The 24,695-nt window shown below is 45.9% G+C and overlaps 1 protein-coding gene and 1 long non-coding RNA gene across 5 annotated transcripts in view; both read right to left on the bottom strand.

The window, feature by feature from the left end:
- Positions 1 to 900: 900 nt before the first annotated feature.
- LOC135239907 (uncharacterized) lies at positions 901 to 13,941 on the bottom strand. Of its 4 annotated transcripts, none has more exons than XR_010325523.1 (3): positions 7,411 to 7,480; positions 6,390 to 6,498; positions 901 to 1,928 (listed from the first exon to the last, which is right to left on the bottom strand). It is a non-coding gene; the product is annotated as an uncharacterized LOC135239907 (long non-coding RNA). The 4 variants fall into 4 exon arrangements; XR_010325525.1 differs by lacking the exon at positions 901 to 1,928 and adding an exon at positions 5,058 to 5,106; XR_010325524.1 differs by lacking the exons at positions 901 to 1,928; positions 7,411 to 7,480 and adding exons at positions 5,164 to 5,439; positions 13,834 to 13,941.
- A 1,866-nt stretch (positions 13,942 to 15,807) lies between these two features.
- LOC135239728 (cortexin-3) overlaps positions 15,808 to 24,695 on the bottom strand; it is a 21,137-nt gene continuing 12,249 nt past the window's right edge. The window contains exon 2 of the mRNA XM_064308603.1: positions 15,808 to 18,707. Within this exon, the coding sequence (XP_064164673.1) occupies positions 18,370 to 18,707 (338 nt within the window). The 3' untranslated portion in view covers positions 15,808 to 18,369. The remainder of the gene's footprint in view (positions 18,708 to 24,695) is intronic.

The raw sequence follows: 24,695 nt of genomic DNA, 5'->3' as shown, positions 1-24,695 counted from the left end.
CTGCAACGGAATAAGTATGAGAAAATAAAAACCCAGGGAATGTATCCAGCTGGACAACATAAACATAGAAGGTGTATCTCCATTTCATGGATGGTTTAAAATAGCGTGGAACTGTGCGTCCAACTGTGAACTTACACTGAGTTTATACAACATTTATTCAAGATTTGAATCAGTGTTGACCTGTAAAGGTTATTGTTTTGTTAGTTTAGACCTTTTCTGTAAATTAAATCCCAATTAAATTTAATTTAGAAGTTAGCGCTGAGGTGTGTAATGCATGGATATCTATACTGAAGCAATTCAGGTTAAGCACCTTGCTCAGGGGTACAACGGCAATGCTGTAGTGTGGGAATCAAACCTGCAACCATTAAGCTACAGCACAGATTCCCTGACCGTTGCACTACCTTCTCTTCATCCGGTAGGTATAATTCAGTGCGCAGGGCTCTGCTTGCAGAAGGATCTGAGTTTGGCTTGCGGAGTGGAAACTCTGTGATCCACAGCCATCCATCCACCCGGATCGGCCGGCGTGTTGTGCCCCGAAACAGACCAGCACCCTCCCGCCTCTATTTAGCCCCGCGCACACCGAGCCGCACTCAACCGGCTGAACTTTGAATCGTGCTAAACATTATGAGTACTAATATTTAGCTTTAGAGCCTTTTTCTTTTTCTCTCCCTCTCTCTCTCTCTCTCTCTCTCTCCCTCTCTCTCCTTCCCTCTCTCTCCTTCTCTCTCTCTCTCTCTCTCTCTCTTCTCTCTCTCTTCTCTCTCTCTTCTCTCTCTCTCTCTCTCCCTCTCTCTCGGCGGGTATTTGTGGTCTAGATGTCAAATACGGAGGTCGAGCATCGATCACGCCGCAACCCGATAGCACGATAGCACGTTAGCCTTCCAGAGGAAACCCCCAAAGGCAGCTTCGTCCACAGAAAGTGAGGGCTGTTCTACCTTCTTTATTCATTTACCACGGAGGGGAAAGTCAAGCCCTCATAACCCCCAGAGCAAGGCAGCAACAGTCTTCTCAAAGGAAAGTACAACAGCTCCATATTCCGGAATCCAGTTCGCGTTATAAAGGAGAACCAACTGAATTTTTTTTTTTTTTTTTTTTTAAGGACTCAGAATGTACTACTTGAAAGGAAATGGATTTTTAGGCCCTTGTTTATAATACCGGCGTGCAAATCTTCTTTGAAGAATTCTGACATTTTGAAACGTTCACCAGACTTCGTGGCTCTGCATAATGTCAGAGACAAGCTTGTTCGTGAACCAGGAGAGACGGACGTGCCAGTTTACATCAGGGGTACTGCCTGGAAAGACAGTTTTTCAAAGAGAAGAGTATTAATTACATTCTTTTTTTGGCAGGGTTATGTCATTTTATCATAAAAAATGATCAGATCTGAGAGGATTACTTTGGAAGGGCAGAAAGGCTCACTGAGCCCTCAATTCACCCTCTTGGCCAATAGAACCACTCTTTGCTATCACAATAACCAATAGAAGCACCCCGAGCTGTCACATTAACCAATAGAAAGTCCCTTTCCCTGACGTCAACGGGAGATCTAAGGCATCAGCAGTTCGTCATCGTAATACAGAAGCTCAGCCAGAGGGGATGGAACACGTGCTCAGAACTTCGCGGTAAAATGACAGCACAGGTTCATACAGGTACTCCGAGACAGCGTGCAGGTATTCACACGTAGCCTTGGGTTCGCAAAAGTCTGGCCCTCTGGGAAGGGGTGCAGCTTTTGGATCCCTTTTGGTCCTCGAGAAACCATCGTTACCCGAAGGCTAAAGCACCAGCCCCTGCACTGCTGGGTGGTTGAACCTGGATGGGTACTGTTCCAGCGCGTGGGTGGGTCTCAAAGTCTGGTTTCTCAGTCTAGACTGTGCTGATTGGCGCAGGGAATGGCAGCTACCTGCAGGGAGCCGCAGACTCAGGTACAGAGTCACCTGGGGAGAGACAGGTTCAGTCGGCATGGTGACCATACGTTATCACGCACCTGGGACACTCAGATCTGGCCCTCAAGGTGAGCAGTACTAGTCCACGGACCAGTAATGCCACTGATTGGCCAGAGATCTACACTCACCTTATGTGTCAGGTTTAAATCAGTCTCTGATTGGAGGGGAGGAATGAAAACCTGCCTGCCCTGAGGGCCAGGTTTGAGTATCCATGTCACACACCATACGCCCCCTGCTGGTTGATTGGGTACCTGCAGTCTGCCTGCCCAAACAACACATTTACTGTAGAGCCTTTCTCTGACTTGGTGTCTGTGTGACCTACGCAAAGGTCAAGGTGTAAAAAGAAGAACGGAAAAGAGGTATTATAAATTAGATCTTGTGTTTCACTGTGACAAAGCCTGCAGACAAATACAGCCCAAAAAAGTTTGGTGAAGAATGTAAAGAATGTAAGCAATGATAATGCCCTTACCGCCAACATGAGAAGACATTATATTATAGGCATTTAGCAGACGCTCTTATCCACATTGACTTACACACCTCTTACACAGCATTTACATTGCATCCATTCATACAGTTGGATACATACTGAAGCAATGCAGGTTAAGTACCTTGCTCAAGGCTACAACGACAGTGTCCTACCCGGGAATCGAACCTGTGACCTTCAGCTTACAAGACTAGTTCCTTACCCATTACACTACACTGCCACCCAAGACATCTTCAGGGGGCTCCAGGGATGCGCGGAGAGAGGTCAGCGACGGTAAACGGCGACGCTAGCGTTCCCGCGACGCTGCGTGCTCACAGGCTGGCCCGCGAAAACCGCCGTGACGTGAGCGCTGGGTGGGCGGAGTGAGCGCACCATCGGGACGCCACTACAGGCCGGGCGGAGTGCGCGGCGCCTTATATTACATTCATTAAGCAGACGCTTTTATCCAAAGCCATATACAATAAGTGCATACTGAAGGTCACTTGGACAACTACAAAACACAGGTCCGATAAGGTTATAATACTCATTATGTAACGGTTTTCAATAGCCGTGAACACACTAAGTCCGGTTCACACAGTGAACATTACTCTCTGACTTAACTTATGCCAAGTCAAGATAGGAGGCATGACGAGCTACAACATCAAGACAATAAGTGCAGGATGGAGGAACGTGTAACATGAAAGTGGCACATTACTCTCTGGCCTAGCCTATGCTGAGTGAAACTGGGAGGTATGAGCAGACGGGGCTAATGGCCGCGTCTGCTCCAGACCCCGCTCGCCATGCGGCGAAGTGGCGCAGCAGCAACCGCATCCCATGCGCTCGAACCACCGCGCATGCGACATCAACCGCAACCTCGCATTTTTAAAAAATGCGACAGAGACGATGGACCACAGCAGTGCATTTAGACCGTCGGTCCGCAATACCGGTCCCGGTGGACTGGGTATGTGCACGTTTCCTCCCCCCTCACATTACACCAGCTCAGTTTTAGCTTATTAGCAGTGCACGTCCACAGCAGGGCTCACTCACAGACCACAGTAAGATGGCTTCTATCAGGGACACAAGATCAGTCTTCACCCGTCATTCATGGGCTCGTCAATTAATCATATCGCTAAAAATATAGGACCACGTCCATGATTGGGCGAGTTTAATAATTAAGTGCAGAAGTTAGCATGAGGTCAAGTCAACTCCAATCAAATGTATTTGTATTGCACTTTTTACAAACATTTATCACAATACGCCTCACAGCCTAAACCCCCAGAAGAGTCAGCCATGGCTGCCGGTGGCAGTGGGGGTGAGGGGGGGGGGTCCTAAAATAGCCAGGGTTGTGTGTGCCCACCTGGGTCGAGCCCATGTTACAGCTGCATCCTGTTCCTGACCGACAGAGCGTGGAACACAGCCCTGAGCAAACAGGAACATCAAAAGAGAAAAGAGAGGCGAAGGTCAGACCCTGACGCAAAGCATGCTGGTCCGAGGTGGGCGGGGCTTAGCAGACTGGCCAATCGGAGGCTCTCGCTTGGACAGCACCAGCCTGGCCAGCTGGGCAGCTGGGATTTACTGGCAAAGGTCAACACGCACACATCCTGCTGGGAAACTGCATGTGACCCCCCCCCCCCACCCCAAAACAAAAAAAACAAACAAACATACGCCCACACATACACACAAATGCACACACACACACTCACACACACATATGCTCACACATACACACACACATGCAAATACACACCCATGCAAACACACACACATGCACACACACATGCAAGCACGCACAAGCACACACACAACCTACATGCACACGCACATACGCACAAAAAGACACACGCCCATCACACGCACATACACGCATTTCCCACTCCCCAATCCCCGCCCTTCCCCCTCCACATATATGAACACACGCACACACGTAGCCTTGTCTGAGTCACTTTAGCCCTTCTTCCTCTGTAACATCCTTCCCTTCATGTCTAAGAATATCAGCATAATGCAGAGCCGTGCTCGGGGGAGTCGGTGCGCATGACCCTGGCCTGTGTGTTTAAATGGCTGCTTCCTCTCCAGAGGCCTGGTGGCAGTGAGCTGGTCCTGCTGATCGCCAGCAGACACTCCAGACGCAGATTACTCTGCCTCTGAGACTCCCGCCCAGCCCGCAGAATCCCTCTCTCAGGCACAGACAGCGTCAGGGCAGCAGTGTAGATTAATGGGTAAGGAACTGGCACGAAGGTCACAGGTTCGATTCCCGGGTAGGACACTGCCGTTGTACCCTTGAGCAAGGTACTTAACCTGCATTGCTTCAGTATATATCCAGCTGTATAAATGGATGCTGTGTTAAAAGGTGTGTAAGTCGCTCCGGATAAGAGCGTCTGCTGAATGCCTGTATTGTAATGATACATACTGTACGCCCTGAGCCTGTTTGCTCACTAAGAGGGAAATGGGTATTGTGTACAGTAAGATGGTCTGGCCCCTGTAATGAGTCACTGCTGCTACTGATGGGAAACCAATTCAGTGTATGTCTCACCTCTAGAGGTCAAATGGAATAAAACACGTGTGTTTTTGCGCCTCTACATCATGAAACCTATGCACTTGTTGTACGTCGCTCTGGATAAGAGCGTCTGCTAAATGCCTATAATGTAATGTAATGTAATGTGTGCCAGGACTCTGCCACCACTGCTGCCCTTCACCTGGAATGAAATCCTTAAAATATCTCAAGATATTTTTTTTTCTAATTTACTCCAGCATTATGACAATACTGTAACTATAAACCGGTAGGGCTACGTTTGTCATACATCGATATATTGAAGACTGACTAGAATCAAAGGTCCTTCTAGCAGTTTCTTATTTCACTGTTTTTGTTGCTTTTACTTTTTTGAAACAGAACAACCAAACCAACTGTGGTTTTGTCGCTGTGGTCTCTCTTAAAAAAGGAAGTCACAGAGAGATGAAACTAGACACTCGATATGTCCGGCATGTTGACATCTTGTTCGGACTGTGGGCTGTTGTCAGACCTTTATTTTGTTAGCCTTGGCCCTACAAACCCAAAGGACAGTTAAATCAAATCTCTCACCACTTAGTTATTTCATTTAATTTGCCTTCAATGCACCACACCACTCAAACTTTACATTGTAAATTAATTGTTATTATCCTAGACATGTTAACACAACCCAAGTGGGGGCTGAAAGACCAGCTCCCCTTAGAACAATATATACACACACACCTGCATGCACATGCACGCACGCGCACAGGTACACTCACACCTGCATGCACATGCACGCACGCACACAGGCACGTGCACATGCACACACACGCACATATACACATGCATGCACATGCATGTGCACGCACGCACACATACACAAACATGCTACTCAGTAACTGTATATCCACTCTTTCTGTTTAGTCAGATCGCACATAATCTTAATACCATTTCTTTCTTTGACAATAGATTATAGAACGGCACATTTTCAGTGGGTTAATTCATTCTGCATAAAACACATACCTTATTTATTTATGTTGTGCTATATATTTCACGGAAAGCTTGAATAAATTTTGTTTTCTCAAAATAAATCCTGTATATGGGGATCTAAATCCATGGGCTTGGACAAATTAAGATGTTGACATGCATGCACAAGATGCACAAACAACACCCATCTCTTTAAGGAGCCTTAATTTAGAACCAGGTTTTTAATTTACTGCGTGTCAGTGCCAGGACTGAGTCTGCAAGCAACCACGTTTTTCCACACTTACCCACTGCATTATTCAACACAAGCTAATTAGACATGGCTGCATCACTTTTCAATTCATTACAGAGGCAAGTGCACATCCATGATGTAGTGCATTTTTATTAAACATGAATGAATAAATGTTATATATATGTATATAATACCCAATATGCATGACTACTCAACGGGTGTTTGTCACAACGGCTGTACAAGATCCAATAGACACAAGAATTCAGTTTTGAATGCAGGTGTACTCACCTGGCCAGCTTTACCTGCCAAACACTGAACAGTGGAGATTCCACAGCTGACAGGTTAATCTGAGGACGGAGAGACAGAAAACCTGGAGCGCGGCCAGGATGTGGAGGAGCTGAAAAACCCACCTCAGATATTCAGCAGCGGAACACGTGACTTTTGAAAAATGATCACAGCAGTTTCACTGACAGCTTAAGGCCAAAGATAAGGATTGGCAACTGTCAAGCGTGTGCAGGTTACCTTTCAGTGAAGCCAGCATTTGTGCTGTAAATCAGGTCAGCCCAACCCTCTTCCTGGATGGCTACAGTCCTGGAGGTTTTCATTACAACCCTAATTTGGCACACTTGATTCGACTAATTAGCAACTCAAAGAGATCTCTAGTTGTTGGATGCGGTGTGCTTTGTTTAGGGTTGGAGTGGAAACCTGCAGTATGACAGATCTCCAGGAACAGGGTTAGGCAGCCCTGCTCTAGCTGTAGAACGAGGTGTGCTTTGTTAGGTTTGGAGTGGAAATCTACAGTATGACAGATCTCCAGGAACAGGGTTGGCACCCGCTGCTGTAAATTACTGCTTTATTTACATACATAGATAAGAAGAAACACTAATGTAGAAGCACAGGACTGCCTTTCAGAATGTTATATACACATGTAGTATGAAACAGAGTGGCAGGTCATAACTTTTATATATAGTAGCCTTTATTCTGGGTTTTGTTTTAGGCTGGTTTTGTCTGGTACCTCCTACATATATGTGAGGTACCAGAAAAAAATGAGGTAACACTTTTTTTTTTGTTGTTGACATTTCTGTCACCCATTAACGTACATGTTTAGCACAGTTAAACAGGTTTCATTAGAGCTAACCGTGTTTTAACAGCCAAAGCACCGACACCTTCGGCTCGGCATTTGAAGGTTTCAGAGGGTCAGGTATTTCCAGTGACATCGCTGTGTGGGTGGGGTGGGGGTGGGGGGGGGGGGGGTGGCTACAGCAAATCAAACTGGCGTGTCAGTTCAGACGACAAGGTCGCACGGAACCTGCTGACGTTGAAGAATCCAGCTTCACTGAGCCAGGAAGTGAAAAATGAGCCGTAATCAATGATCAAACGGATTTCTTCATAAAATTTCATTTTTCATCTAAAAAAATTTTTTTTTTTTAAAAAGAAAAAATATTCTGAGCATTTATCACAATTAACTGAATTGAGTACAACGTTTCAAATATTTTCCTCAGTGCACCAATTCCCTCATACGGAGGTACGTTACAAAAAGATATTTTAAAAAATATTGTGAACGGACAAGCAACAGTCATAATCGAATATTGAAATAATGAACAATACTGTACTCTACTGCCATCTAGTGAAGTTAGGCAGAAACTCAGGGCTTCAGGAAGCAGAATCATGCTGTATGTATACGTATTTGTCTTGGATTAGAATACTTTTCTACACTTTACTGATCTTGTCTGGTGTATTGGAACCTGTTGGAACCTTTTGGTCACATTGGCAGGCTCAATTACACCAGGCAAGATCAAGAGAGAAAAGTATTTGAATTCAAAACAAATACATATTTGACCCAGGTCTGATGGGTCATAGTCTGTGGACATAAATATTTGCACTTGCTTACTCTAGTTATTATTTTTGTGAAGTTATCGCTCTAGTTATTTTATTTTTGAATTCATTGTGAAATGTGTCTCTGAACATAAACTTCAGGCTGACATCAGGGGCGACATAGCTCAGGAGGTAAGAGCAGTTGTCTGGCAGTCGGAGGGTTGCCGGTTCGAACCCTGCCCTGGGCGTGTTGAGGTGTCCCTGAGCAAGACACCTAACCCCTAACTGCTCTGGTGAATGAGAGGCATCAATTGTAAAGCGCTTTGGATAAAAGCGCTATATAAATGCAGTCCATTTACCTTTTACCATTTACATCAGTAAGCCACTGAGCGAAACAATTGTGTTAAGACTGTCAGTAGTACAGCACGCTTCACAAAACTGCAAAACAAACCAACCCATAAACTCTTATGCACAAAACATGACATTGAGGTTGTCAAAATGTATATAGGAGGACTTACGGAAATGTTAACTATCATAAATGACAGCCTTCAAAAATACAACATAAAATACACAGCATTAATTAATGCGTAGAAATCATTACAAATGAATGAGGCACTTTTTTTTGTAATGCATTACATACGCGTTGAGCTTGAAGATGAGACTGTTGAGGAATATGCAGATTTAACCATTATTTTATACACATTTATGCATAATCATTAATGATATACATGTTCTTAATACCGTTTTATGCATTACACTCTGTGCAGAGGACCTTTGGAAAATACAGGATACAGCAGTATGACCGTCGCTTGCGGTCCGGCAGCTGCGCCCGCCTTCAAGGCCAGTCTCAGCCTGGTACTGTTTACCTTACCAGTGGTCACTATGACAGCAGGACAACGTAGCTGAATTTTAATTGAGAAAAACATGCATTTCACCAGAAAGGTATTCAAGACGGGGGGGGGGGCACTGTATTGAAATGATATTTCATGGTCAAGGTTTTTAGTGGAGGAGGATGTCTTTGTTAGAAAGTTTGAAGACGTGGTGGAAGGGAAAGGTGGTGATGAAAGCAAAAGATAAGGTTTTCACATCATAAAAGGTATGGACCTATCCTGGTTCAGGGAGCTCACTGCAATGAGGAACGGGGAATCCCTGTCCAAATCTCTAAGTGATCTCCTCCAGACTGGAAATAAACCGGACAAGAAATTTTGAGAACTTCTTCCTTGATTTCTGTGTTAAGTTTGTTTGATTTAACATACATGGAATTCATCACGCTCGACCGAGACCTGAAGTGGGGGTGTTTCCCTCGACAGAGTTATTATAAATACATAGATCTGATGGTGAATTTGTTAATAGGCAAGATATATTTTAATGGCATGAATATGGGATTTTGTAATTAAAATTTTACTGCTGTTTCTTGAGAAGCAAAGGATTTGAGGTGTAGATTTTGCTGATCCTTGTTTCACATTCCTCTCTGATAAATAACCTCCAGATGTGTTTGTTTTTTCAGGTATGGAGTCCCCTTCAAAGGGAGGGGACTCCATAAAGATGGTTTTCCCCTCAAGCACTGACTGATGTCTTTTTTTCACCATAGAACAGCTACAGTTAAGGCTAGAGCTGCCTGATCCTGGATTGTTTTTTTCTAGATCAGAAAGTGAGAAAGTGGGAAACACTGCCCTCTAGTGTTCACTGATATTTGAGGTTCCCCACAAAGGATGTCAATCATAATGCTTGCGACTTTGTTCATAAGCAGGGATTCTTGTAATAATCTTCAATATGGCACAGCCATTATTAATATTTTATTGTGCAGAGCAAAACCACCGCAGGCAGTTCACATCTTTAGACCTCACCTGACACAATAATTCTGATATTTCTTGATACATTCATAAAGGTCTATGGATTTTATATCAACTTTAATTTAAAAGATTTTCTTTTTAAATCTAAACTCATGGACCATGTTCTAACCAGACAATCTCACATATTTATTGTCACACTGAAAGAACATCGATCTGGCAATAAACAGCGAAACTTGCAAGACACAGTTTGTGAGACCCACTTATATTTACATTACCCTCTTCATCTGAAAACCCAAACATAGACACTAACTTAGGCCACATTCATAATAAACATTTTAAATTAATTTTGACAAGTGACATTGTGTGTCTATTCCATTAAAAACAAATTTAAATTTAATTTAAAAAATTTATTTATTTATTTATTTTAAGAGTTGATGTTGAAATGTATAATATCTTTAAAGTAGATTTGTTCCCATCATGCCCTGCACCCATATGGTTGGCGAGGCCAGGAAACAGCCACTCAGGGCTGAGTGTGTGTGTGTGTGTGTGTGTGTGTGTGTGTGTGTGTGTGTGTGTGTGTGTGTGTGTGTGTGCGTGTGTGTGTGTCTCGGCATCAGATGGTGTGACATCATCATCTCGGAATGTGTGATGTGTGTAAGACACGCTGGAAAGGACGGGATCGTCTGTTTATTAGTAATCGTCTGTATTTATGTGGCGTTTTTCGCACACTCAGAGCGCTTTACAGCGATGAGGGGGGAGACTCACCTCAACCGCCACCAATGTGTAGCGCCAATTTGTGGAAGATTCTCGGCCGCCATTTTGTGCCAGAACGAATACCACTCATCAGCTGAGGTGACCAATCACAGGATGACTTTTAGCCAATCAAACTGCGGGATGATTTGGCGTCAGGTTGAAAGAGCCTGGTTGGGAATTTAGCCAGGACAACGAAAGGCGTTTGTGTGTCTGATGTATAAACCTCAGCTGCCTTAGCTTTTATCCTGGTTTATCCTAAATGAGTCCTGTATCCTGAAGGTCACATGTCTGATCTGGTTAAGATGTGCACTGGGAGACAGGATCCATGCAGGAACGGGTAATGCGATTTGAATGGAGCATCTTCTGATCTGCACACCTGCACAGTAGACTGTAACGGGCACAATTAACCCTTTGAAGAGTATTCCTTTTTGAAATGTTTTTGTCAAAATTCTGTGATTATATCTCTGCTCAGTTTCTGACCAATGGGTTCTGTAGGCAAGCATTTTCCATTCCATTTAACCCTTTGAAGTGCAGGCTTTATGGAATGTGTTTTTTTTTTCCTTCAAAAGTTCCGAGTCAGTATTCTAGAACTTTATTGCTCCCAGTCACCAGCAGTGATTGTGACATCAGCATTAGAACGTTCAGTTACAATAAGAACACTCTAATCACGTATTTCTGATCTTGCACCTCAAAGGGTTCAAGGAGGCCTAACACCCACCCACCAATTACCATTTGAAATGCAACGCAATTATGAAAGTCATTTTTAGCTAAACGTGCTCACTGACAGGATAATTATAAATAGTTAGACTGTAAATTCTAAACTTGCTTCTGACTCTGAGGCTTGCCCTGTAGCCTGGTTGTTTTTTTAAATGAGTCCGTGTTCCTAATTAACTTCTCATTTGAGCATGTTGAATAAATATTGTTAGAAGCAACCACAGCTCAAACAACAATGAGTCTGGCCAAGGGCCACTACACAGTCTTTTTGTTTTAGTCCAAAAAAGAAGTAAATACGGAAATATTAATATTTTGACACAGGGAAAAAAAATCCATCTTGCCATTAAAACTAGAATTGCATGTTCTTAATTAATTTGAACATTTTTAGGTGACACGGCCAAGCTTTTCATCTAAAATGTTTAGAAAAAAATAGATAAATAGCACAAAACTGATACGTATTTAAACAGAAACCTTTCCATAAAATATACAGTGTATAGAAGCCGCTGTCGGCTCACGGCAGTTTGCTGCGTGGCCTCGTGTAATAAGTCGCCCATTTCAGCGTAGCGGACCAAACCAGGAGGCGAGCCGCATGCAACAAGGGACCTGAAAAAACATTCATCACATAAACCCTTTCAATAGCCTATTCAATAAAAGCCATTTTTGTATATGAAGGGACGCACACATCTTCATATTTCTCTGTTTTGTGGGGCTGAGATTGGAGCTTGAAAGGAGTTCAGAGCCAGTTTGATACATTGCTTTTCACGCAGAGGCTCTTCCCCCATTCGCCTTGCTGACAGACCCCTTCATCTTAATCTAGACTCAAATGTGAAAAAATGGAGGGGAAAAAAATATTTTTTTTAAATGGAGCCGCATCTTCAGTGACCTGGTTTCTCAATGCCAAATATGAGCGTCACCCAAAAAAAGAAAAATTCAACTGAGGTTTCTCTAAGTAATACAGCAACAACCCAGAAAATATGAACCCTGTCACTCCACAGGACACACACACAGTTTTTACTCTGGCAATAAAGGTTTATATAAGCTACAGCATGCAGTGCATTTGGCTGGATTGGGTGTCACACAGCGGCTTTTGTAGTTTATACTGGCTGAGTGGGTCGTACTGCAATTTACTGCAATCAATAATCCTGCAGATTTGACTTGTCACTTTGAATGAACTGTTCTGTGCTAAATTGGTATTCAGCTTATGCTGTCCCGTGGCAGTGCCAAATCTGAATGCTTTATGGTTTTGGAAGTGTTACAGGCACAACAGCAGTGGCTTAATCAGAGCAGGCCAAGGGTTTCGGTGGCTGTGAAGAAGACTGCTGTTGGGGCCCCAAAGTGCTCTTGTGGGGGGGGAGGGGTATAATTACAATTCTTGTAATTATAGTAGAAGTATTTTTTCCCATTTTAAGTAATTTTGACCTGTTATTTTGTGAAGCTGAAGAGTGCCCAACTGTGTTTTTAATGACCACTAATTTGCACAGACCATCGTTGTAAAATAAAATTGCCAACAATAAATCACTTTAAAAAAATTTTTTTTTTATAATGAAAGTAGAAAATTAAATCAGTTGTACAACAGAAACAATTAAATTCAACTCCCGTTAAGAGTACCCCGTATGAACACCGTGTTTCTACCGATGCAGCGAACCGTTTAGTCTAGAAAGTTATTTTCGCCGTGATTTGCCGAGTGCCCGTCAAATGCTAATCTTGGCAATGCGCGAGCCGCCGCGAGTGCGTGAGGAATTTAAAGACGTCAGCGCATGCAGGGCGCGCGCAATAGTAAATATCTCAGTCCTCCGGGCTGCGTTCGCACAGGTCTGACGAAGTTAATAGAGACGAAGTCGATAATGTTATTTCTGTGAATACGGGGCAGGGAGAGCCAAATGGTCCGCTGTTCTCACATAATTGATAATAATTGCCATTTCAAATTGTGAAGCGGTCCGTGTGCAAAAAATGAACAGAGATTGAAGGATATTAAACAGAGCCGGGTGGTGACGCTGAATCGGATGTCTATGTTTAGTTCAGCTGCGAAGTTCTTGAGCTCTTGTGTTAAAACTTTAAGAAAAGGACGTTTAAGTTTTTCGGTTTGTAATATAATGTGTGTTTGGTTGTGATTCAGGATTTAAATTGCACTTAACACTAACATTCCACTGTGATTCAATGTCTCAGCAAAACCGTTTCCTTGGTCTTTCGGGAAACTCACGTTTAAAACAGGCGATTCACTCTGTGAACTACGTCCCATAGGTTTGAACACGATTTTCCCACAAGTGAAAACACCACACACAGACAGTACATCTCCATGCACTCACGAGAAATCTCTCACTATTGTGTTTTTGTTCTGTCAGAAAAATAGCTCTTGAAAAAGCAACTTCTTATATTCCATGTTGAACTCAAATGAAAACTTCTGGTTGGTAGTCAACAAGTCAACGATATTGCATCAACAAATATACATGGAGGTATAAAAGCACACCATTTTTCAAATGACTTTACATATGATAACTAACGCTCATCTGGTTCTCACCAAGGCAGTAGCTACACACAGTATGTGAAACCTCTCTGATGCAAAGCAAGAGACTGAAAGACTCATACCAAAAGACATTACTCCAGGTAATTGGTGATAAATGGGTTCAACAAGCTTCTGAATCATGGGGTACACTTACTTTGTCACAGAAGGTTTCTGTATGTACACTTGTTTTTGGTTGAATAAATAGTGACAATGTAAAATCTGTCATATAAGATTTGTTACCTACTGTCAGAGCTGCCCAAACATGTGCCTGGAGATCTACCATTCTGTAGGTTTTCACTCCAAAACTAATCTGGCACACCTGATTCTACTAATTAGCAGCTCAACAAGATCTCTAGCCGTTGAATGAGGTGTGCTTTGTTAGGGTTGGAGTGAAAACCTACAGGAAGGTCGATCTCCAGGAACAGCGTTGGACAGCCCTGTTCTAACATAGAATTGAAAGAGGGTGTACTTTCTGTTTCACATCACTGTTTGTTAAAATGGCCCTTTAAATGCCGAGGGCCCTGCTTCACAAAGCAGGTTTACTGAGTTAGCTGGACAACTGTGCTGAGTAAAACCCGGAAACCCTCCCAAATCTGGAGCATGGACTGAAGTAACCAAAGAGCTGTTCCGGGTTTTAGCACAGTTATCCAGCTAACTCAGTCATCCTGCCATGTGATACAGGGGCCAGGCTGACAAGGTAGCTCAATCAGTGCAGGCCGGCCCCGTCCCACAAGGACACAGAATAAAGACACAAAGCATTTCACCGTCAGCCATGACATTTACTGTGTGATCTATGGGGTTCACCTTAACATCATGACACCTCCACGTTCACACTCACATCAAGCAAGCGCTCCTGGGGGACAAGACACTCAGAAACTGTTTATTCTCCAGCGTCACATACACAGAATGTTTCAGCTTCACGACACAGGTGGCGATTTACTACAAATCTTTTTTAAAAAATGCACATTTGAATACGATCAGTAATCACCATGTATTGCAACGTTGTGTACCCATGATCACTCTTTGTTTTTTTTTTTCACAAAGTTATGAATTGCAATGAACAGCGTTTTTAAAGGCAAACCCATCCTCTGGTTAGCCTAGCGCCCAGACGCTCAGCCGAACGGCTAGCACGCTAGCAATCACTGAAGGGCCTAGCGTTGCTCCATTGAGCCGATTGGTTGGTTGCATGGCCCTTTGCATGACTGTCCAATCACATTTCTTATTAGTAAGCGGTCCGGCCCAACCAGGGGATGAAAAATAAATTAGCAGTAAGTGCTTTGTTTTCCAAATGTAACACAGGCTTGGCTCACTGGCTAATCATGTAAAGCACTGAGAACATTTTGAATTTATTTTTTTGGTAACAGTTACCAGGTCATAGCAATCTCTGGCTCCACACATTTAACGCCACCCATCGAGGAACCACAACCCCCCTGGTATTTACAGGATACGCTAAATCAACTTGTGCTCTCAACTGTCACACTGAAATCCAGTCAGAAACACACAGGTGCAAAGAGGTGATGACATCATAAAGGGCAGCAACAGACTCAGTTCGGCTTCATGTCATTTGGAACTCACACAAAGCCACACAAACAGTTAATTCATCACCGTGACAACAGAATGCTGGTATTATCGTGCTCCTGTAACCCGCTCTGTCCTGGTCTTAGACTGTGTTATAGGCTTGTCGTGAACTATTCACAACCATATTGTAGTCTTGTGACAACAGGCAATTACTCATAACGTCCTAAGACCCAGTTAATGAATTTAGTAATTAATTAATTGTTGTCCCCTGTAGGGTACATGAATCTCTAGTCTTAATCTCTTAAAGAGCCATATATTCCACAATGCCAATAGCCTACACAGCAAGGGACATTTCATTAAATATTTTTGAAAATAGTTTCACTGCAACAAGTTTTTTTTTTTTTCTCATTCAAGAAACTTGCATTATGTCCCAAATTTTAATACTTTTTGTAAAATTTGTAAACTTCTTATGCCAGGTTGTTAAAGGCCGAGCTCAAACCGGGACTGATCAGCTAGACAAAAGGAAAAAGACAAAGATCCTGCAATAATTCCTGAAGATGTAAACACATAATCCACATTGAGAACCAAGCCAAGATATACTGCAACTGCATTTCTCAATTATTTAACTTCCGTGTGTTTATTTTTGCATATTTCACAGTATACCATCCATGAATTTCCACAATGTATGCATAATTGCAAATGTGAAAATGGCAATAATTGATAAGCATCATATTTATGATGGCATAATATGACACACTTCGCGATGCTTGAGTAAGCAGAATTCTATGAAGCTGCAATTTGATTGGCTGTGGGAGTGGGTGGAATGCTCCAATGGGGAGACCCAGTTTCTGTACAGCACACCATGAACTTGCAGTGGCACTCAATATGTCCAACTACATAAAAAAAAGAAAAAATACAGACAGACAGACAGACGCACACACACACACAGGCCCGCACACACACACGCACGCACACACACACTTATACTTTGGGAAGGCTTGTTTTGAGTGTAGAAATGTCTGATGGCAGTTAGAGTGCCATACTGAATGTAAATTTGTTCCCAGGAAGGAGGAGAGAATGAAAACAACCCTGACAACACTGGCATGTCAGAAAACAAAAACATCAAAGATTCACAATGGAAAAATGTGTATACTCCACAGTTTGGCACCAAGACACTGGAAAAAATAAACGACATTATTTGAGGAGGTATTGCAGTAGGATATACAGGATCCATACATCATTTTAACATTTGATGAGAGCAGAAGACAAGTTCTTTGACAAGGAATACAATAACTGATCAAAAATATATATATTTAAAAAAAGCTTACGGTAACAGGGTTGAGAAACAGTCTTCAGAATGTAGGCTTAGATTGTTCACATCATTGAGACAGTGCGAGCTGCTGAAATGACTGACCATCTGTAAACACGAAACCTCAGAGACAGACAAACCTCACAGGCAAACATCTGAGAGCCTCATAGTTCAGAAACAGACAGACAGGCAGTCAGACAGACAGACAGACAGACAGGCAGTCAGACAGACAGACAGACAGACAAGCAGACAGACAGACAGACAGGCAGTCAGACAGACAGACAGACAGGCAGGCAGACAGACAGACAGACAGGCAGACAGACAGACAGACAAGCAGACAGTCAGACAGACAGACAGACAGACAGGCAGACAGACAAGCAGACAAGCAGACAGTCAGACAGACAGACAGACAGACAGGCAGACAGACAGACAAACAGACAAACAGACAGGCAGGCAGACGGACAGACAGACAGACAGGCAGTCAGACAGACAGAGACAGACAGACAGACGGGAGGCATGAAGCAGTGCTGTTTGATTTGTATCATGGGGCCACAGGGCTGTGACTCGTTCCTGGTCTCGCCAGGGTCCCAAGGGCTTGTGTGAGGGGGAGGAGATTTGGGCTGGCAGAGAAGGGACTGATTGAGAGGCCAGCAGACCCGACACAGTCACACACACCCCCTTCCCCAACGTCCCACTACACACTCCCCTTAATGTCCCGTCATCACACAATGTCCCACTCACACACAACGTCCCGCTAACACATAGCATCCCACTACACGACGTGCGCACGCGACGCAGGTGGTCTGCAGTGTCAGGAGGCACGCCTGCGATACCCTGATTCTCCACGGGGCTCCTCTGGAGAGGTCTGCTGATTCCGCCGTCGCCATGGGGACACGGTGCAGGTGTGGTACGGCCAGTGTGCATGGCTCCCGGGGCTGAGCGCTGGGGCAGGACTGGCGAGCGCACACACGAAGACGCAGGACACCGATGTGCCGGCAGGTTTTTAGAGCTCATGGCGGCTCTGTGGAAGGTCCGCATGCACGCAGGCGTGTCCTACGGCTGCGCAGGTGTGCGCAGGCGTGTCCTACGGCTGCGCAGGTGTGCGCAGGCGTGTCCTACGGCTGCGCAGGTGTGCGCAGGTGTGTCTAACGGCTGCGCAGGTGTGCGCAGGCGTGTCCTACGGCTGCGCAGGTGTGTCTAACAGCTGCGCAGGTGTGCGCAGGCGTGTCCTACAGCTGCGCAGGTGTGTGCAGGTGTGTCCTACGGCTGCGCAGGTGTGCGCAGGTGTGTCTAATGTGTGCACAATCTCTGAGCTGTAGGCTGTGAGGTATCAGGTGATGAGGACAGGGAGATCTACCACGTGGGGGGGAGGGGGGACCGCCCCCCGGCTTCTCGTGTAAACAATATCCAGCGTGAGACTGCGGCTGAGACCGGAGCAGCAGGAGGGCCTGGGTGTGGCCCGGGAGGAGGGGGTGGGGGTGGGGCTGGACAGGTGTGGGTGGGTTGGACAGGTGTGAGTTGGTGTTGACAGGTGTGGGTGGGTTGGACAGGTGTGGGTTGATGTTGACAGGGGTGGGATAAGGTGGACGGGTGCGGGTCGGTGTTGACAGGTGTGGGATAAGGTGGACGGGTGTGGGTTGATGTTGACAGGGGTGGGATAAGGTGGACGGGTGCGGGTCGGTGTTGACAGGTGTGGGATAAGGTGGACGGGTGTGGGTTGATGTTGACAGGGGTGGGATAAGGTGGACGGGTGCGGGTCGGTGTTGACAGGGGTGGGATAAGGTGGACGGGTGCGGGTCGGTGTTGACAGGTGTGGGATAAGGTGGACGGGTGTGGGTCGGCGCGGGAGGAAGTCGGGGGGTGTTACGCCAGGGTGTAGTCGAACTGGCCCTTCTCCAGGCCGTCCAGGCCGTCGCCCCAGGTGGAAGTGGGCATGCTGCGGTACGGGTCCAGCAGGATGCGGAAGCAGCGCACGATCAGGATGCCCAGGAAGATGAAGAGGATGATGACGAAGGCGAAGGTGGTCTTCTGCTCCAGCGTCATGCCGAAGTCGGGCGCGGCGGCGCCCCCTGTCTGCAGTAGGGGGGAGGTGAAGGACTCCCCCTCCATGGCCCAGTGGAAGTGCGGAGGGTAGTCCCACAGGGGGCGCTCTCTCATCCTCACTCGGCCAGGCCCCAACTCCCCCAGGTGCGCCTCATCGTCTGCGGAGAGAGGGAGGGCGGGGGGGGGGGCAGAGAGAGGAGGAGAGGGTGGGAGAGAGAGGAGAGGAGTGGGAGAGAGAGCGAGGAGAGGGGTGGGAGAGAGGAGAGGGGAGGGGTGGGAGAAGAGGGGAGGGAGGAGGGGGAGGGCATGAAAGAGAGGGGGAGGGGGATGAGAAAGAGGGGAGAGGGGTAGGGGAGGGGTATGAGAGAGAAGGGAGGGAGGAGAGAGAGAGGGAGGGAGGAGAGAGAGAGGGAGGCAGGAGAGAGAGAGGGAGGGAGGAGAGAGGGGAGGGAGGAGAGAGAGAGGGGAGGGAGGAGAGAGGGGAGGGAGGAGAGAGAGAGGGGGAGGGAGGAGGAGAGAGGGGAGGCAGGAGAGAGAGGGAGGAGGGAGGAGAGAGAGAGGGGAGGGAGGAGAGAGAGGGAGAGCAGGAGAGAGAGGGGAGGAGGAGAGAGAGAGGGGAGGCAGGAGAGAGAGGGGAGGGAGGAGAGAGGAGGGAGGGAGGAGAGAGAGAGGAGAGGGAGGAGAGAGAGAGGGGAGGCAGGAGAGAGAGAGGGCTGTGAGTCAGCTCTCCAACTGTCTTCTGCAGCTTGTCTAGCAGCGTATGCCTAGCGTACACAACAGGATTTTTAGCCACAATTTTGCTGTTTTCAAGATCTTGAGAAAATCCAGAGAAAATCCCCAGTCTTTCCTGAGCGCTCAGTCACAGCTCTCCCGATCCTGTCTTAATCTGCGACTCCTGCGAGGATATCGAACGGATTTGTTTTTTATCACACATGGCTTGTGTGTGAGCTCTGTGACCACGCGTGCAGCGTGAGCGTTTCTGGGATAGGAACACCAGCCATGTTTATAAGACACTGCCCTTAAATGTGAGATGCTCTCTGTGGTTTCCACTTTGTTAGGATTTTTAAAGTTTATGTAGCCCCTCTCAAACACATGCAGAGCACCTGCCGTGGTGCGAACCTCCCAACACCCCCATTACTACACAGGTGCAGATTCCCCAAAATACCACGGGCCTCTGCGCCCCTTTCTTCATGCGCTGTTTTTATCAGTGCAGGAACCCCGAAAGATTGCTGTCCGACCCCCCTGCGTGGCGGTTTGGAGCCGGGGTTCCGCTGAACTGGGGAGCGAAAGGGCGCGGCCCCACCATGGCCGATTCTGAGAGCGACCCCCCAATCTGCCACTCTCAAGTGCCCCCGGCAACGCCAGCTCCCCCCCCCCCCTCCCTCCCGCACCACCCCCCCTCACCCCCCCTCCCCTCCCCTCACCCCCGACCCCCCTCCTCGTCTCCCCTCCCTCACCACCCCGCCCCCCCCCCCCCCTTGGTACACCAGAGTGAAGGTGGGGGTAATCAGTGGCCGCTGCTCCACACCCCCAGGCCCTCCTGGCCCTCATTCAGGAAGCACAGAGGAGCTTAAAAATCGCTTAATGAGCAGATTGATTGGCCGGCCGTAACCGGGGGGGGGGAGAGATGGGAGACGGGCCCACGCCAGGGCTCAAAGACACAACACCGTAACCACGGTAATGACAGCAATCACTGGAGCCAAAACGAAAACAGGAAAACCCCACCCACCCACCTCCCTCACTCAATCAATCAGAATCAGACCCGCCGCGTCTGTAGAAAGACAACAGGAACCCAAACATTCAGTTCCCTTCGGCATTACATCGAACATGAAGAACAGGACGCTGAAACAGAATACATGTGCGCTGAGACTCCGGTCCACATCACGTCTGAGAATTTAGCTTCAGATTCTCCAACCCCCCCCCCAAACAGCAGCACGTAACCTCCCCAGCATATAGTCACACAGCATTTCATCTTGCACCTGATCTTAACCCTCTGAACAGTTGTTGGGCTTTTTTTTTTTGAATGCTTTTCAAAATTTCAAAAGGTCAGTGTTCTAGAACTTCAATCGCTTTCAGTTTACCAGCAGTGATTGTGACATCAGCGTTAGAAAGTTCAGCTTAAGAACGCTCTGATCACATGTTTGTGACCTCACAGCGCAGAGGGTTAAAGGCCTAGACAAAGGATAGCCTAGACAGAGACCCTTCAGCCATTTCAGAGCTTAATTACATTAGGCCTGAGAGCAGCTGCTGCTCGCTGGTAGAACCATTAGGTGGCAATTTGGGACAATTTAGGGGCGTGTTCCACATTCATCTGCTTTAATCTTTTAGCGTGTAGCAGTTTAGTCTGTTGATGGACAGACTGGGAAAGATTATGTTCAAATTGCTTCAGCATTAGTGTTGAAACTGTAGTCGTGTAAAATAACATAGTTTTGTGTGAGAAACTGAATTAAACCTAAGCACAATGGGTTTGGGGGGGGGGGCAGTACTACAGTACTCAGTACTAGGTTGTGCAACACAGAGGAATTAGACATTCTCTGTGTCTTTAGCCAGCTGTGGCTACCCAAACAAACTGCGATCCATTTGAGAGACAGGCTTCGCGTGTCAAGTGCTCAGCCTCAGCTAGACCGCACCAGGACGTGAGGATGCATATTTTTGGCGACGTCAGTCACAATTCTGTCGGGGAAGGAGAGCAGGCTGGGATTTGCAGCTTTGCCGAGGAGCGTGGGATTAGCTGAGCGGGAGAGCGGTGCGTCTGAAATCACAGCCAGGCAGCGGAGCGGGCTTCTTCAGAAGGAGATACGCTGAGTTAGTGCACACGGCTCACACTGCTTTAATATTCAATCTGCACAAGGGAAGACTGGGCTCCACACAGCTTACTGCTCACCTGCAGCAGAGAGCAGCACTGAGGCGGGGGGGGGGGGGGGGGGGAGGGAGGGGGAGGAGAGAGGAGGAGAGAGGGGAAGGGAGAGAGGAGAGGGAGGGAGAGAGTGTGAGTGTGTGTGTGTGTGTGTGTGTGTGTGTGCGTCTGCGGTATGTGCATGTGTGCGTGCATGTGTGTGAGCGTGTGCGTGCGCATGTGTGTGCGTGTGTGCGTGTGCGTGTATGCATGTGCACTGTATGTTGTGTGGTTTGTGTGTGTGTCTACTGTATGTGCATGCGTAGGGAATACACGAGGCCTGGCCAATGAGATCCTGAAGATGATTCTATGCTTTCTATGCGTCAGTAGGGTACTGAAAGGTCTCATTAAATTTGCCGATTTACAATTTGCCTCTGAAATATTCATGTTCAGGTTTGCAGTTCCTCTCAAGGTTTGTGCACAAATGCTGACTAAAGAAATCTATACTCATCTCACCCCAGATACAAAAGCAATTGCGCTCTGTTTCAATCTGCCAAAAAAAAAAAAAAAACCCTTTTACCCAGAAATGGTGTAGCACACTATGGAGGCGGAACAAAACAAAGCACAACTCCATGGATTTCATTCACACAGCTCTGGTACAGAGGTCTCCTACTTTCCCTAATGAGCAATTAACATTAAAATCCACATGCGAAAGCTGGCTTTGCTATTTCAGTTTGGCTGATTTCAGTTCCTCTGTCCAGACTCATGTTTCGGGCTCAGAACCATGAAGGGATACTACGCAGAATTTTTTTTACCGAGAAAACATTATAAAATAACCATGCTAAGGCATATCTACGGTGATCTGGCAATCTCTGGCTTTATGCACTTTTGCCGAATTTGTGCACCTTTACCTGTATTGGTTATTCTAAAATGTGTTTGGGACCTTTTCTGGGTGTGGCGCTCTTCTCTGTGTGGGGAGGAGTGGGCGTGGCAACAGAGCCTGTGATTTGGGATCGGATCCAAGCAGAGAGTTCGTTGCTAGCCAGCTAGTGCAGAAGCCCAGACACAGCGAAGCCAAAAGACAAACCGGCAGGGCTCGTTCAAGAGGTAGAGTTACCATAACCTTGGAATTGCTTTTTCCTCGATGGCGTCAGCTCAAGTTTGCCAAGGGGATTAAAAGTTCCATGGAGTTGGCTTGTTTTCTGTCAGACCTGTAACGGTACCTCTGGCTATCCCAGCTGACTACGTTAGGTGGGGTGCTCAGGGTGAGTGGACAGGGGTGAAGACGGAGGAGGACAGTTTTCATTAATTGTAAACACAGGACCATAGAAAGGCTAAAAAAAAAAAAATCCTGCATACTGTGCCTTTAAGATGCTCGGAGTTCAACCAGGCTGACAGTCTGGCGCGACATCAATCCTCGCAACCTCCAGGGTCCAGTGAATTACAATCTTCTGTTGGGGCTCCAACCGGAGTACATGATTCAGACCAGCTCAGTGTATTACCCTTCTGAGGCCCTGACAGTTCGTATTTGTCCCCTTTAGTGGACGTGAGTCTGTGGTCGTAACTCCATAACCGTATATTCTGCTGCGCTGAAACCCGCACCACAAAGGACATTCATTGGAAATAAAATAAGATTTTTGAAATGGTTTTCACTGCAACATGTTTTTTTTTATTATGTAAAAATATATAAAAATGCTTAAATGTTTTTTTTTATGCCGGGTTTCAGGAGGTTATAACTTAATACATGCTGGAACTTTCTAGAAGCCAGTCTCACAAACTGTAACTGACCTGGAGTCTGAGTTTTTCAGTGGTTAAGCAACATGGACACTGCTGACCGAAATGGATACACAAACACCAAACCTGCTGAGCTGCGTCAAGATTTATTTGTCAGATTGTGTCCATTGTCTCTCTCTCCCACACACACACACACACACACACACAGAGGCATAAAATGAATGTTGTGAGACAGGTGTGCCTGGATTCTTAGATAACATCACAGCCATTAAAATGTGTTGCAAACCACTCTTTCTATCACCTCTGCTAATTCACCTGGACCGCCCATTTTGAGGCAGCTGATTCAGCCGCTGCTATTGGCATTCCCAGATTTGTACAGGTGCACAGGTGCATAAATCTGATATGACACATAGACCCCCTATGTGTCATGTTATCAATTAACATATTATCCATATATTCAGTTTCCAAATCCTACATTTATATTTAACATTTATATTTATATTTACCATTTGCATTACATTTACTATTTAAATTTACATTGAACATTTATATTTAACATTATATTTCACATTTACATTAAACTGTTTTTATTTATATATAGTGCATCACTTTAAAATATTGCTTTAATGCTCTTGGAAATTTCTCTTGGAAAAGCTATTACTATGTTTTACATGAGTTTCTCTATAAATGTTTAAAAAATTGTAGTGCATTTCATTACAGTGGGCAATGCTGAATGTGCAAAAAATGAGCAAGATTACAGAACGAGCAACATCTTACCAACAGCACCTCATAAACTTTCTCATAAACTGGAAAATATAAATCAAGAGACCAGCCCACTTACTTGCCTATGACTGAAAATAACAGGCAGAGCCCAATGCTTTGCCTCAACGTGACCACTAGAGGCCGCTCTCCTGCAACAAACACAAAATGAAGCCTTGACACGTTCCCATTACAGTATTTGTTTGAGACAAAATGGGGGGGGGGGGTGGGGGGGGTAAATAAGTATTTTGGTTTACAGGGTAAAATATCAGACTGTTCTGAAACCTTAAGCTTAAAACAAATAAAGGGGAATATGTGACATGCTGTGTAACAGAACCGAAAGAACTGTTAATACAAAAAACATACCTGGCGAAAATGCTCATCCCCCCCCACCCACTCCTTCCCAGCCGCCACCCACTCAAGTTCACTCTCACCCATTCTCCTTCGGGGGGGGGGGGGCAGCATCCAAAGAATTGCATCTAGCTGCAGTTAAGGTCAGTGTTCATGGCTCCACAATAAGAAAGCGACTGGGCAAAAATGGGATTCATGGGAGAGCAGCAAGGCGGAAACCAGAGCTAACCAAGAGAAACATCAACGCTAGTTTCGCATTTGCAAAAAAAAGCAACCCGGGTGATCTCCAAGCCTTCGGGGGTAATATTCTATGGACAGATGAGTCAAAAATTGAGATTTTGGATGACACAGGTCCCATTATATGTGGCGTAAAGCAAATACAGTATTTCAGAGTAAGAATCAATAGTCAAACGTGGTGGTAGTGTGATGGTGTGGGGATGCTTTACTGCCTTGGAACCTGGACGAC

Source organism: Anguilla rostrata, chromosome 14, assembly GCF_018555375.3.
Source record: "Anguilla rostrata isolate EN2019 chromosome 14, ASM1855537v3, whole genome shotgun sequence".
NCBI lineage: Eukaryota > Metazoa > Chordata > Actinopteri > Anguilliformes > Anguillidae > Anguilla > Anguilla rostrata.
Note: the sequence above shows the minus strand (reverse complement) of the source record. Positions and strands in the feature narration are given on the sequence as shown.